The sequence below is a fragment of the Poecilia reticulata genome, chromosome 15 (genome assembly GCF_904066995.2).
Source record: "Poecilia reticulata chromosome 15, P_reticulata-male-v2, whole genome shotgun sequence".
NCBI lineage: Eukaryota > Metazoa > Chordata > Actinopteri > Cyprinodontiformes > Poeciliidae > Poecilia > Poecilia reticulata.
In genome coordinates, this window is record NC_088844.1 from 18,762,048 (window position 1) to 18,777,640 (window position 15,593).

Sequence of the window (15,593 nt, forward strand, 5' to 3'; positions counted from 1 at the left end):
TTATGTACGCCTGTTAGGTCTTGCCATACTTAGGTCATCCTTCTACATTTGAATTTATTTTTCTTAGATTATTGTAAGGCCTTTTCCTTGTTGGTTGCTATGTCCTTTAAGTCTTGGTTCATCTCCGTCTGCATTATTAGTCCTCCTGCCTCAGTTTCCCTTTCTCCTTGCCACAGCTGCACCATATTTCTTCTGATTAGTTTATCCCTGCCACAGAGCTTCAGCTCCTGATTTTTCATTGTTCATTGCTGGATTCTTCCTTTGCTTGTTTCCATGCTCGTGCTCCTTTTCCCATTTACCTCATGCAAGACCTGTAAATTTCTCTTTTTATTATTAAAACATACAAAACTGCATTCTTTTGTGACTGCCTACATCTTTCCCTGCCTCAAGCAACCAAAACATTACAACTGTAAGATCTCCGTCTGTGAGTTGTCATTAAAGCGTCATGAAGGTTGGCCGGAGCTGGCTCATTACTACACCCCAAAACCTTCAGAGTGTTGAGGAAAGACCCAGAGGATGAAGAGTGAGAAAACACAGCCAAACTTGGTTTTGAAAAGCATGTTATACCAGCTGAAACTCTGAGAAAGATGCCAGGATGCACATGGTGGCAGATTCTGCAAATCGTGCCTTTTCTCAGTAGACATTAACACTGAGTATTTGGATTTCTTTTTTTTTTTTCTTTCAATATTTAGCCCTTGCAGTTTTCTTCTTCTGTCTTTGGTTTTTCCAATCTTAGTTGTTTCAGATCCCAAAACTAATTTTAACATCAGATAAAGATAACCCAAGAAAAAAAAAGCAGTTTTCAAAATGATTAATTAATTAATTAATTCGTTAATTAATTAATTAAGGAACATAGTGGCCACACTCACATTTGCTAAAATACAACTTGATCATCCCATATTTTGGAAAGTTTGTGTCCTGTTACACCGGTTGCAAAGCTAACACGTTTTCAGAAAAAGAACATTATAGCAGCAGACAGACTTGATGGTGGTGACTGCTTTGCTGCTTCAGGCCTTTAAATTTACTTTTTAACAGAAAGTCTTTAAGAAAATGCCCAGCCATCAGTTTCTAACCTCAAGCACTCCAGCACCTCTGAACGTCTGACATTCAAATTAGTTTAAATCATCTGAAACATTTCCGTGTGACAAAAAGGGAATATTGTTCTTTCATAAAATTGACACGTAAATGTGTTGGCAGTCTTGTATCAATACGTGTGTGTGTATGTTTCTCATTTTTTTCTGTTTCATTGCTGATTTACAGTTGCAGTTTTAAATATTTTCATTTCAAAAGCCTGACCATGAACTTAACCTGCAAAATACAGTAGTTGTTACGTTTTGAGATATGAATTATTTCATGCTACTGTATTTTGAATAAACGCATTTTATGTAATGCCATTCATATGACTTGAAAACAGAGCATATTTCTGAGAACATCTTGTAATGTTCCTCAAAATGGATTTTAATTCAGTGACAAGTGAACAGATGCCCCCAGGTGTCCTGAGACTGCAGTGGAACCACACAGCAGCCGCAACTCCAGTAAGCTCACCTCAACATCTCCCAACCATCTGCACCGAAAGACTTTCAAACAAAAAATAAAAAAAATAAAAAATTGCAATTTCATGTATCAGTGAAAGGTGCTATTTAAATTAAACGTATTTGCTTACTTACCGCATTATGTGATTTGCTGATCATAGTTATTGATTATATCTTATGAAGGAAAATTGACTAGGAAGATCAGCTCTGCTTTATTTAATTTATTTTCGAGCACCAATTCAAAACTAAAAAAAATCAACTCAAGGTATTTTACAAGAAAAACAGCTTGAAATCACATTATGCAGCATACAGTCAAATCAATCTAATTCATTAGTATAAGCTCAGATTCAAGTTCAGATACTACCAGTCCAATTTGACCACAATTATAACATTTTATATAGTCAAATTCAGTTATTTACACATTTCCAGCTATTTATCTAGTTAGTAAGCCATTTCAATAAAATCTGGTCATTTACTTTGTAGCAATTCCTTCTTCTGAGCAAGGATGTGGTAAAAGTGGAAAGAAACAACATCCTTTTAACAGAAGTGGTAAAATCAATGACATAACTAATCGATAACCACAGAAAGATAGAAAAGTTTAGGTTAAGGTTCTCCAGCCATTGCTTCCTCAGTAAGATAGGAAAATTTGTCTAAGTCGACATGACATCAGATTTCTCTGCGTTGTCATTTACAGAAGCTATTATTGCAATTTTACATGGAACACAGAATCAAACCTGCTGGATTTTTGCAGATAAGCCATTGTAGAAATATGATTTAAAAAAAAGATTGTTTGGGTTGGATGTGGTTCAAAAACAGTCTAACGGCGGGAGATGAGGTTTGGGTTGGTCATGCTGTGAGTTTATCTTGGAGCAAACAAGAGATAAAATTAACTACACAACTCTCAAACAGTGTGGCATTGATTGTTAAATATGAAAGTGCAGAGGGGATGTGTGTACAACAACATAATGATCCTTAAGTCATAACAGAGTTCACAAGTCTGTGCTACACAAGGTGCAAAACGAAGGTTTTTTTTTAAATTACCCTTTCCTGTTCTAAGTATCACAGATGTTTAGAACAATACGTTCTAAACATCATAGATGTTTAGAACGTATTGTTCTAAACATCACAGAACAATACATTCTGTGTATTGTTCACAGAACGTATTGTTCTGTGAACAATTTTGAGGGAAATATTTTGGGAGATATTTCCCCCAAAATATCTCTTTTGGGGGAGAAATATCCCCCAAAAAACTTTCATTATTCTCATTTATATAATTTGAAATATCAGGTGTATCAGATAAACACAAACACAAACATTTTGGCAAGGCCTCTACATTTGAACGAAAAAAATCATATTTAAAAAAGCTGGGAGAAACATGTAAGACTTCATTGTATTCTCTTTTTTTTTTACCTCAGAGAGAAAACCTACTCTTTCATGAGAACATATCTAAAAGAAAGCAACTCCACATAATAATCTGTCAAATGGTTTATTCATGAGAACGGGAATAATCAGTCTCAGCAGACCAAACAGCCCAAGTTGAAAATGATGTGAGGCTACGGTGTGTGCAGTGCAGAGCAGTATAGCCAGCTATTGTTTTCTTATGTAAAGTGTTGGATTTTGCTCATTAAGAGAGATTTGGAAGAATCTAAAGTGCTCTTGTTTCTTTTTCATCATGATCTAATTTCCTCTAATCCTTTTCTGAACCTGCTATTTAAAATAAAGCTCCACTGTAAGATATACAAGAATCACTTCCCTTTAAAAAAAAATAAATAAATCAATTGCTTTTAATGTGTTAATAAAATGTTGTGCCAGATGCGGCCCCGGAGGCAGACAATACCTTCCATTTCTGTCTGTAGCAATACAGAAACAGTATAGCTTTCAGTGTTGAGTTTGTCTGTCTGTCTTTTTTTTTTTTTTTTCTTTTTTTTTTTTAAGGTTTGGGACACAAAAGAAGAGACATCAGCATGAGGGACATCTGTGGTGGTGACATAAAAGAAATTACATTTCCTGCGCTTGTACACAGGATCGTCTCCCGTTGAGTAATGCTGATTCAAACCGCTCCGCTTTCTGTGTGGCTTTATTTGTGCGAACATGAATTTGACTAAATTAAAGTTAGGGATTATGTCAGGGATTAAGTTGTTCAGGGGATCCTCTATTTCTCCCGTTCCTGCATGAGTCTCTCCCCACAATAGCAGAGTCAGAAACCCGCATATCTCAGTAATTAAACATTTTGTGAGCTATCCCATACGGAAATTGGCTATACTGAACCACGACTGTAAAGCAGTCAGTGGATTAATTTTTGAGAAATAATGGGTTATAAAAATAAATCTTCCATTTTCTTTTCTCTTTTTTTCCCCTTTTATTCATACAAAGTCATATAACCCAAAAATGGACTGCGTTTAGGCATTGCTTTTCTTGGTTTAGTCACCAAAGCTTTCTTTATTACAAGTCAAATTCATGCTAACACAGACACACATACACAGGTTTTCTACCTGTTGGTAATTGTGGAAATTTTATTCTAAACATGCAACAACCTAGTTTACTTTTTCTTCACTGGGAAGATCTGTGAAGCACCTCAGCTCCCCATGAGGAAGGTATTGATAAAATTATCTCCAAAGGTTCCAGCTGAGTCACATCTTTTGATTAAATATTGCAATGCGATTGATTGAGATATGCTATCTGATGTCTCATTGTATTTTAACTGTATGCCAGAAGATAAAAAAATAAATCCAGACAAAATTAGTCTGAGAATCATTTTTTGCTGTAAATAGATAAATATTATGTAGTTGTAACATTACTGTAACAATGCATGACCAAGGATGTATGTTGCACAATAACATTTTAAGAATAGTGCTTATTATTTTTTAAAAAATAAACTAATCTTAAGAAAATGCCATAATAAATGTAGCTTTTGCCCAAAGTTTGAACACTAACTGTGAATCAGCCAGTGATGGGAAGTTCAACTCTTCAGAGAGTCGGCTCTTATGGCATTCATGGCTGTTAAAGAAGAGCAAATGGCTCTTATTTTATTATCTACAGCCTCATATAACATCTTAACTTGGCAAATATGAATGGCAAATATAACTATCACAACAGCAGGTGCAATTTGCTGCATGTATATGATTCCTATCTAAGATGTGAAAAGTCAGTGTAAAACATACAGAGGTTAGAGGTCACTACAATACCTACAGCTAAATATATATATATGCCTGCAGCACATGAGTTCAGTCATATTCAATAAATTAGGGTATGCATTCAGATAAGGTCCAGTAGTCAGATTAAAAGTACCTTTTGAAAATAGCGTTTAAGGAGATATTAAATATACCTTTCATTAAGCTCACATTTCTGCAATAAAAATGTGTTTTCTAATTGGCCTAATTAATATTCTAATCATAAATGTCATGTTTTCATTACCTCTTAGTGGAAAAATGTGATAATTAGAAAAAAATAGTCTTTCAAACATCTGTGTGTAATTAATCTATATAGTGTATTTCACTTAGTGATAAAGTTCCTGGAATAATTGGGCTTTTCAATAATATTCAAATGAATTGAACCTGTATGAATAATTTCCCTTTGTGTTTCAAAAAGGCTCTGCCTGAGACACTCCCCCACCAACACGTTTGGCTCAAAAGTTTCGCAAACTAGGCATAAGGTACTGCCAGACCAGATGACTGTGGTAGAGGAGAAGCTACAGTCCTCAGTGCAGTGCTCCACGGTTTGATTTCTGATTTCTGGCCTAGGCTATTTGCTGCAGGTCTGTTTCTGTTTTACATCAGACTCCCATTATCATATTGTCGTTCTAGAACTAGACACTCAGGAGATATGCGCTTCGGCATGTCATACAGATGGTATTTTGTCACATATATTCTATATGTTTAGCTGAATGTTACTATTCCATCTGTAAAAATGTGAGCTTTACTGCAACAGTGACAACGAAAAGCATCTTTGCGGACGAGTATTGTTTGGCCTGTCAGGAGTCAAAGGAAACAGAATCATTTGTTAATCTCTCCTCAGCTTATCTCTTTTCGCTGACCCCAGTATTGCTTTCATGCGTAACATGCATTCAGCTTCAAGAGGGTATTATCTGTAAACAGGCCAGCCTCTAATTAATGAGGCTTGATTCCTCCAGTTTGACACTGATCTGTAAAAACAATTAACTCTAGTGCTTTTTAGCACAGCAGAGGACATAAATCAAATGTTAACACAAGAGTGAAGTCCTCGCTCGGTGTAATTAGGACAGCGAGAACCTAAAGGCCCTTAGCACTGTGCTTCATTATCAATTGACAACCTGTATGTCCCCTGACAGTGACTGATCTTCATAGGGAGGTGCCTTCCAAAGCCCTCTATGCGTAACTGAACGGCGGTTTAAAATTAGATTTGCTGGCTTTTGTTTCTGTGAATAGATAGTGTTTTTCGCCTTTTGTTGCTGCTCATATAGTGTGGAACTGAAAGAATTGGTTTGATTTTGAATCCTTTTTTTTGGTTTTAATAATTTTATGCAAATGTAGCAGCTGATAAGTTACATTGAACTATTTTAATATGCATAAAGAAATTTGTATAATTAGTGTCGTAATCTTTCACAATAACTGCAGATTGAATTCCTGCATCCCTCTTGAATAGTTGTAATTACAAAAAATGTGAACAATTGAGGAGATCCTGCATAATTCTGATGTTATAGTTGTTTGTCTTTTTTATCACAATAAAAGGTGTATTTCTTGTAGTTTTCGTATGTGATGTTTATGGAAAGATTATAGGAGAAGGAAAAAAAGGAAAGATGAAATTATACATACATTTACTAAACCAAATCTACCCATCATTTTCACAAGCACCAGAAAAATTGAAGAGCACATTAATGTGGTAAGGATCTTATCTCTCTATGAACTGGACTATATATCTTGACATGCTGTTCTCACAGTCCAGTTTTTCTGTTGAATGTCAACTATGATGGACAACAAAGGTTCTATTCTATTCTATTCTATTCTATTCTATTCTATTCTATTCTATTCTATTCTATTCTATTCTATTCTATTCTAAATTCTGTGACAGCCATTCAACACTAGCCTGGAGGTCACTCTGAGCAGGAGGGAGCAGCTGGTTAGTCTGGCCAAGGGTATTGGATGTTTTGGACGGTTCACAGTTGGACGAGAAGAAGAGACGCGTCACTGAGAAATGTGGAGATGTGAAGAAAAAGCAAAACATGACTTTGCAGCATTGAAGTGCAAAATAAAAACATTTATCTCAACCATTGATGAGGCTTGGTTGTGAGTGACTAGGATGACCAAGGATTTTTGGCTGATTATCTCTGTCTCATTGCTAGACATTATATTTGATATAATAATTCTACATAAAGACTAAGGACCCCATGAGGAACCTTGTCCCTCACAGGACCCTGTTAAAGTGTCCCTCACTTTAACCCTGTGAGGGACAAGGTTAAAGTTATACATAAAACCGCACAAGAGATTTCTGAATAAACTTTATAGGAAACTATTGCCCAAGTAATGTCTGGTGTTCATATTCACCACACAGTTATTCTGATATCAGACTTTGTTTACTTTAGTGACATTAAGTAAATAATGATTGATAGTTGGTGCTAATGAAACTGATATAGAAACCAAACAAATCAGGCAAGTTGGTGCTAAATGTTTGTATTTAAATTGCTAACAGGGGCTATTTGATTTCCCATCACAGACGGTGCCAATTCCTAACGGTGCATCCGAGCTCATTGTGTATTCTACTGGAGACTTTTTATGTTATTTTAAATAACTTACTGAGCATGTGTGCTGCATGCACCTGTTTTATTAAACAAATGAGTTTCCGGATGGAAAATTACCATAGTTAATATAACAAATGATTACTCAGCAGTGAATATGAACTCATTGTTATATAACGTAATTACAGAGAGTAGGCGTTAAACCAAGACATTTCACTTGTTCACTTTCAATAAATGAGTTTCTTAATCTTTTATGTTCGAGATTTTGTTTTCATCTTAAAAGAGTGTCGTTTTTCTTCTCTCTTTTTCTTAAAATCCTCCTAAAGCTCGGTGCCTAATGACATTAAAAGCATTTTCTCCATAGCTTTGATTCAGTCGCATGGTTCAGGATTAAAATCCATGCTGTAAGTTTCAATTCTTGCTATCTATTTGTACTTGCTGTCTGTTACTGAAAGCTGTATAACACTTTAAATCCTCTCCTTCATCATCAGTTCTGACATTAAGGGATATCATTTGATCCAGAAGGGATTTGATCTTTAACACTGAGCTAAGGCCATGGTCCTGGTCCATCCTGAAAAGCATCAATCACATCTTTTATCTGCTCCCAGCCTTCCTTTCACACTTTTCACTTTGAGTTACTCACACTGTTTATCTCGCTGCTTCCCGGAGAACGAGTGCCATTTGTTCACTAATGCCTCTTTAAACTGCCACTAAACAATAGCTAGCAGTGGTAATGTTAACACATCAGCTGCAGCCTAATGCAGTATGCAAAACCTTGGGCCAACATCTAATGGCAGCTTTCTCAGCAAGAGCATTGTAATCTTCATTATTCTAAAGAGCCAAATAGAAAAAAATATTTTTTTATGCCAATTAGCAAAAAAAACCTTACATTTGTCAATTAAGAGACACATAAAATTTTCCCCTGGAGGATCTGGTCCAAGTCACTGGGGAGAGGGAAGCCTCTCTACTAAGGCAGCTGCCCCCGCAACTCAGGCCCGGATAAGCAGAATATAATGGATGGATTCATTAAATATTCTAAGGATACAGTACAGAGACATTTTTCTTGTTCAAAATTTAAGAAACCTATCAGATTAAGCGTGCCAAGAAAATATTCTTGATGCAATCTATTACACTGGGATTAAAGAAAGAAGATCTTTTGGTAATCAGATGGCTAGTTACAAATACTTCTTTTATTAAGTTACATAATTATTTCACCACACTGGTATCAACAGAAAATGATTGCATTGTTTTTTCAGTGCTGAATAAACTTTCAGACACTTGGAGCAAAGACTTGTTCACACAGCAGGCAAACGCAACGCAAATCGGATTTTTTTTGCCCAGAGGTGACACGTATCTGATGTTTTCAAAGCAGTCTGAAGTTTTTTACCTCCAAAAAACCTCATTAGTACCACATCCAGATGTGGTACTAAATCCAATAGTTTCTTGTCTGCATTCTGAATGGTCATGTCACATTTTATTAGACTTTTATGTCATTGACATGGGACTTGTGTCATAATTCGGAACCAGCAGAAGCTAGTCGTGGTAAATCCCTCCCCTCCCTATGCATTGCTATGGCAGGCCCCAATTACAATTTTTAAGGCTGTTTCTATTTTATTCTATACTATTAATAACAACACTTTTTTAAAATCAGCAACTTTAAAGACTCAAGGACACTTTACATTATGAACAACACATAATGGCAACACCATTATTGAAAGACTCAATAAAGATAAAATAAACCCAGACACATCACCATGCAGCAGTGATAGTTAGGACAATAATAATTGTAGCATTCAACCCAAGTAACTAGATAATAATCCTCAGTCAAAGCAAGGTAGTACTCTGGGCGGGGCCCGGGGAACATTAGCATTTCACTAATAAACAATTATGGACAAACAGGAGAAACAAATACTAATCAGTTTGAACTTTTTATACTTATTTATGATTTTTAAATATGATGGTGTCTCCAGTAAACAAGAAAAAATAAGAGCTACTTTATTTTAAACTCACTAAGAATTAAGAATTTTAGCTTTTAAACCTTGTTTATACCTGTAGCGATATAATTAGGACACAAGTCAGAAAAAAGTTTAACATCAATTGTCCCACAATATTAATATTATTATTATTGTCTTAGGGCAGAGATGTGATGCCAAATTCTAATCATCCGTCCTGACCCCTGAATGAAGACAACTCACTTCAGAAGTGTTGCAGTCCTTTAAAAGGTAGAATAACATTTACTGTCACTGCACTGGCTTTAACTTCAATGACAGCATGACAGAGTCCATTTATCACTACAGTCTCCTGAGTCTCCCTGTCACATGAAGGTATGGAAAAAATGCTACAAACATTATGGAAACATAAATCTGTCATACAGTCAGTAAGTACAACAGCAAGCAAAAGAATCCATATATATATATATATATATATATATATATATATATATATATATATATATATATATATATATATATATATATATATATATATATATATAAAAGCTTCTTGTGAATGTGAAACAAAATGACACATTAAACTCCAGAAGATAAGTGGTGCTGCACTATGTCCTGCCTAAAGAAGTTTGCTTTTGGGCTAGCCATTAGCTTAATCCACTGGGAGAAGCTCATCTGGATTTATACCAAATGAAGTCATGAAGAGAGTTAAGTACTGCAGGTAAGACTGGCTGCCTATAAGCTTTTAAGAGAACCACACAATTTTCAAATTGTAGCACTGCAAAACAAGGACATGACATTTCTATAATTACGTTAAGATAAATCAGATATGCGTTTGCAATAGAAAATCACATTTTATAGATGGATTAGTGAAAAAAAAATCATGAAATGTTGAATTAGATGCAGGGAATCAGAGAAGCAGCACAGAAAGAGTGTTTGTAAATATAATGTCAAATGCATATTTTTCAGTTCGAGAGTAATTCCACTCTAAATTGTTGTGTTTTTCTTAGAATATCTATTAAAGAAAATCATTGCCTTATTGAAAACAACAGCAGAGTAGATTATACGGAGTTGAAAAAAAAAAACAGCAGAAAGCAATAGCACATTGTAACCATAAAACATGTTGTCTTAAAGTAAATTTGAGCAATGTGTGGTTTTCACAGCACTGGAAATGAATGGTGGCTCAGAAGAATAAGCTATATTAATTTCTGACTACACAGACGGTGCTTAGTGGGATCAATTCTCAGCTGGTTTTATAGTCTCCCGGGGATTAGTCGAGGGCAAAAAAGAAACTACAAGAATCATTTCGCACAAAGTGCTGCGCTCCAGGAGGAACGGAGTAAACAAAGTATTGCTGTAAAGGATCCAGTAAAGTCGGATTTGTGGCAGGATATTAAAAGGAAAACACTGAGATCACAAACTCCAGAGCGCAAACACTGATACATGATAACAGCCAGCTTCCTAAAATTTTCTTTCAGAGTTTTAAATCAATAACGCACTCAATTAGGAACAGTTTCAGACTTTTCCTGAGTATCACCTTTTATAAGGCAGATTGACAATTTGACAAAAATCCACCAGTGAATATCCTCTAGAGAAACTACATAATGCTCATGCACATAATATTTTCCTAAAGCAAACCACTGGGTGAAAAAGGGAAACCATGCTAAAGTTACGCATTGCAGGATTCAATAACTTTAGTGAATAAAAAATTAAGCTAAATCAGGTCTTTGTTAAAAAAGGTCCTGTTACAATCTTGAAGCACGCTCAAATGTAATTATTTAATGTAGTAAAAAAAAAAAAAAAACAGCAAAGTGAGATATGAGAGAAGGGAATGTTCAGGACAAACTCATCTTTCTTTAATCCCCTCGTTTCCCTGCTTCCAGCCTCCTTCCCGACCTCCAATTACAAAGAGAAGAAATGCTTCGCTTTTTCGCTCCTCAGAAATACACAGGCTCTGCATACGAACTCAATTTGGTTTGGTAATGAGTCTACGCTTGTGCATTTCCCCATGCAGACAGCCCAATCTTCAACTGCCTGCACACATGGGTTCTTTCTGGGTTTTTTTTTTCCTTTGCAGGAAAGCGCTGAGGAAATAGACTGGTAAAAGTGTTGCCTTTTTTCATCTGGATGAAACTTGGAGCTTACTTCTGGTGTTCTCTTTGTAAAATGACCTTGAAAGATCCCTCAGATCTCAGGACAAGCTTGTTTTCAGCTTTGGCCCTTGCATAATTTTTCAACATGGAAACCCAGAACTATTTTAAGTAATGTGAGAGATTTTGCAGACAGCTAATAAAGGCACCAAAAGGCGCTTTAACTAGAGGATCTTTCTTTTTGCATTTTAGTGGTGCAACTATTTACCGCTGAGGGCTTCATGGATTTGTGTCTTCTTGCACATACTGCTACCTTTGGGAGACCTTTAGTGGTGCCTTCCACAATGTATAGGATTTATTCTTCTAACCAATATGCTTATTTAATTCCTAAAGAACAATACTGCTGTTTTGTAAATTTCATTTGCTAAACAGATGTATCCTAGCTGTGAATATTTAGGTTTACACTCTGGAGACCAACATAGTTTCCCTCCCTTCTATCAGGCACTGGGAAAAATAGCTCAGACAAAGTAAATGCAAATACAAAATGCATGTCTTGTGAAAAGGTGCTTGAAAGTCAAGTTACAGATGCTATGCAAAGCTGTAACTCTTAAAGATGCACTGGTGTATCTGAAGTTCATAGCAAATACCTTCATTGTTTTCTTGATTTAGTCAGAATCTGCTACTTTGTACTCAGTCATAAATAGCTTTTTCTTCGCTCTCATTTGAAACAGTTTTTTCAATGCATGTGACGACTCACTTGACTTCTGTTAGGTTGCAGCCACACAACGTCTTTTCTGCCCATGTACATTGACATACTGAGAAACATGTTACTTTGATCTAAACAGTAAGAAATAGAAGGGGATTTTGTTTCACACAAAGTTCTTTCAGGCCTTTTAGGCATGTTTTTAATTTCCCTTCATTAATAAGGGACTCTTATTGAATAATCATTTTGAACAGCACATATGTAAATGCACCCTGTTGCATAAAATAACCAAAGCACTGTTTTTAACAAGGTAATAACATGATATACAGTTTTAAAAAGTCAACTTCACATAAATCCCCCCCCTTTAATATAATTGTACTTAGAATTTAAAAACCAGAATGATTTCAGTTGGTTCTTTTTGTGTGTGGTGCATTTTTTTCAGCAGTACTCCGGCTCCTTTCCTCTGTCTAAAACATCTACGTTAAGGTTAACTGGCAACTCTAAATGACTTTTTTTTGTGTGTCAGCAACTTGTTTAGGCGGTACACTGTCCTCCTCTCATTGATGGCTGACGTAAGCATCAGCCCTCCAGCTGTTGAATGAGATGAAGCAAGTAAAGAAAATTGATTGATGTGTCTTGTTAGTCCCTTTTCGAACAATATTTCCCATATCTCTTTTTATTTGTTCATGCTGTTTGTTTGTATTGATTGATGTGTTATTCTAACTCAGTTCTGCAACATTCCTGTAGCTGTTTGTTTGAAATACGATTTATTATACTTTTTTTGTATTGCACTAACACACCAGTGCCTTATGCTTCTGCACATTTTCATCATTCTGGTGTTATTGTTTATTTCTGATAAATGAGTTTGAATCTTCTTCTTGTTTGGATGCAAAGCACTCAAATGCAATGTTACTATTTTTGCTGGATTCTGATAGCATCCAATGTGTAGCAAGGAAAACAAAATTGTGTGTGGTTTATTTTAAATGATCCTTTCTTTTGCTATTGTTTCTCTGATTAAAGTTTAGGTACAGGTCAAATAAAGTAAAAAGATTTAAACCGTGCTCCAATTAGGAGAACCACAAATAACTAAATGTATGAAAACAAAGATTTTAACAAAGATAATTTTTTGTGCATTAGTTTTTAACTATTGTTCTCATTTTGGCTCTTGCAATGATTTGCTTTGTTTGCTGTATGGTAAGTCAAACTGGTCGCTTTTAAGATGTTTCTAAATAAATTGGTTTAAAGTTGATTGCAGAATGTTAAAACATCAATCATGCTCTCTAAATCAGGCTCACTCACTTTGAAAGAGATTGGAGCATTTATTGTCTTATCTCCTATGAGTTTTGTATTAAAGCTTTGGGATGTACTCAAATATAATTACAGATTATTGTCAACTTTGTAAGATAATGGCCTAGGTCTTTTTCTTTCTGCCAAAATCACTTTTATAAAAAACAACTTCGGCCATTATTTTAGGAATGTCACAATATTAAATATTGACAACTGACCTATATGGTAATTTAGATCTGGGACTTGGTAGTAAATAAATGCCATATTATTAGATGCTCCTAACATGTAACATATAGGATTATAGTTTTATAAGCATTAGACACTTCTTCTATTCCACTAATCATTTACTATCCAAACTCTTAATGACTGTATGATCTGAAAGTTTACGAAAGGCGAACTAGAATCAGTAATATGTTTTTCACATAGTAGCCAATGTCTTACTGGAATGCATATTAGCAAATTTCCAAAACATTTCATTTCCCTTTTCAAGGTTCAAAAAGTCCTAATGTGGTATCACAGAATAGTTCTTATCTTATTTATCCCATGCAGTATACATAGCATGATCAAAGATTGGTACTATGAGCAAAACTTGTGGTTTATGGAGTAAACTTTAGCTTAGTTCAGTGCTTTCAGTTTTGCAAAGCTGAATCACATTTTAGTTGAAAGTGGTGTGTGTGCATGTGTGTGTGTGCGTGTGTGTGTGTGTGTGTGTGTGTGTGTGTGTGTGTGTGTGTGTGTGTGTGTGTGTGTGTGTGCGTGTGTGTGTGTGTGTATAAAGGCCAGCTCCCACAATTAGTTTGCAACAACCATGCATTCATACATCAACGTCTGAGTTGGGATCCTTGGAACTTCAGACTTTTTCTGCTGCAAATAAATTTATGTGCATCTTTTGGATTATCCACAATAATTTTGGAGTATGCAATTTACACAGTAAAATATGTTAACTAAAATAAGGGATAATTTCTTATTGCTATAATTTTTTTTGGCAAATTCACATCGTAGCATGCGCATTCATAAAAAGCCACACTCATTCAGAGCACATCGAAGTGGATTAGAGCATTTCTGATTGAGTCAAATTTCCACCACAGAGACTTTCTGCATTTGAGTAAAGAGGATTGGACTTACATAGTCATCATATGCTTCATGTGTGACTGCTAACAGTGGGGGCCGGTATCCGGCGTTTGCTGCTGCCCCCCTGGCCCTTGGAGCTTGCAAGTCCCTCGTCAGAGCGGTTTTGGGAAGTTTGCTGTGTGTGGCTGCGGCTGTCCCTCGTGGTGTTGCTGCTCTTCTGCTTGCACCTCCGTGGCCCCTGCACAAACAAACAAGCACACACACAAAAAAACATAGGCTCAGAATCTTGCCTCACAGCATTTTTTTTGTTGTTGTTGTCAAAGGTGGAGTTATTTTTGCAAGAAAGCAGAATTAAGACAGAAATAAATCTCTTATCTTGGCATACGCGTAGCCTGATTGTAACATTCTTAACTCTAGGTAAAATAAACTGGGGGAAAAAAAACTACTGAGGTAAATTTTACAATCATCAAAGAACTCTTAAGTATATTTATTTTGCTTTTACTTACACAAAATATGACTGAGAAACTCCATTTTTTCAGTAAGACAGAGCAGTACCTTTTTGTTTGTACAAGAACACCTGCCTCAGGCTGCAGGCACACAGGTATAAACAGCATTACTGCATGCGCCAGCAGACAGGCCAGAGGACCGGGGCAATCAAGAGGAATTTAGGCCATATTGTTTCTTTAATAACAGTGTGACTGTCCGGCAACTGCTCCACAGAGACACTGCTGCACCGATAAGGATGCAGCATTGTTAACTCACTTTTTAACGTTCTCCCGTAGGTGGGATAGAGCACCTTCCTTCCCTCTGGCACATCCTCCGCTACGTAGCAGCGCACTCGGAGCTAAAATACAAATACTCTAAAGCAGAATTTCTGGTGGCATATTTTTCATGGAGCTTTGAAAAATTGCTTATCGTTACAGTATGAGGAGAAAATCATGGTAGGGAAGTGGTGGGGATGTTTTTTTGAATCGGGAGCAACCCATGGTTGTGCTGGATTTAGCTACTGCTTGAATCAGGCCATGCTGTCATGGCACAATGTACCCGCGTTCTCCTGAGGGACTGCCACGGCTCAGGTGGATTACGGACAAATTGCTTTAAAGGTGTTTCGTGCAGGTAGCTGAATATATGGTGAAGTCAATCAAATGCTTTTTTTTTTTCTGGTGCCGCTTAGATCCCCAAACTCTGGATACATGGAAGAGAAGAGATTTCTGTCTACCGTGAATGATTAAGGTATTTAAAAAAAATTTT

General features: G+C 36.0%; 1 protein-coding gene across 4 annotated transcripts in view; it reads right to left on the reverse strand.

The window, feature by feature from the left end:
• The window catches only part of khdrbs2 (KH domain containing, RNA binding, signal transduction associated 2), an 88,211-nt gene that overhangs the window by 20,261 nt on the left and 52,357 nt on the right, over positions 1 to 15,593 (reverse strand). For all 4 annotated transcript variants that reach the window (XR_014091151.1, XM_081616301.1, XM_008429838.3 and 1 more), the window contains exon 6: positions 14,397 to 14,580. Coding sequence is in view for 3 of the 4 variants with exons in the window: in XM_081616301.1 (XP_081472427.1) it covers positions 14,397 to 14,580 (184 nt within the window). In the remaining variant the exon portion in view is untranslated. The remainder of the gene's footprint in view (positions 1 to 14,396; positions 14,581 to 15,593) is intronic.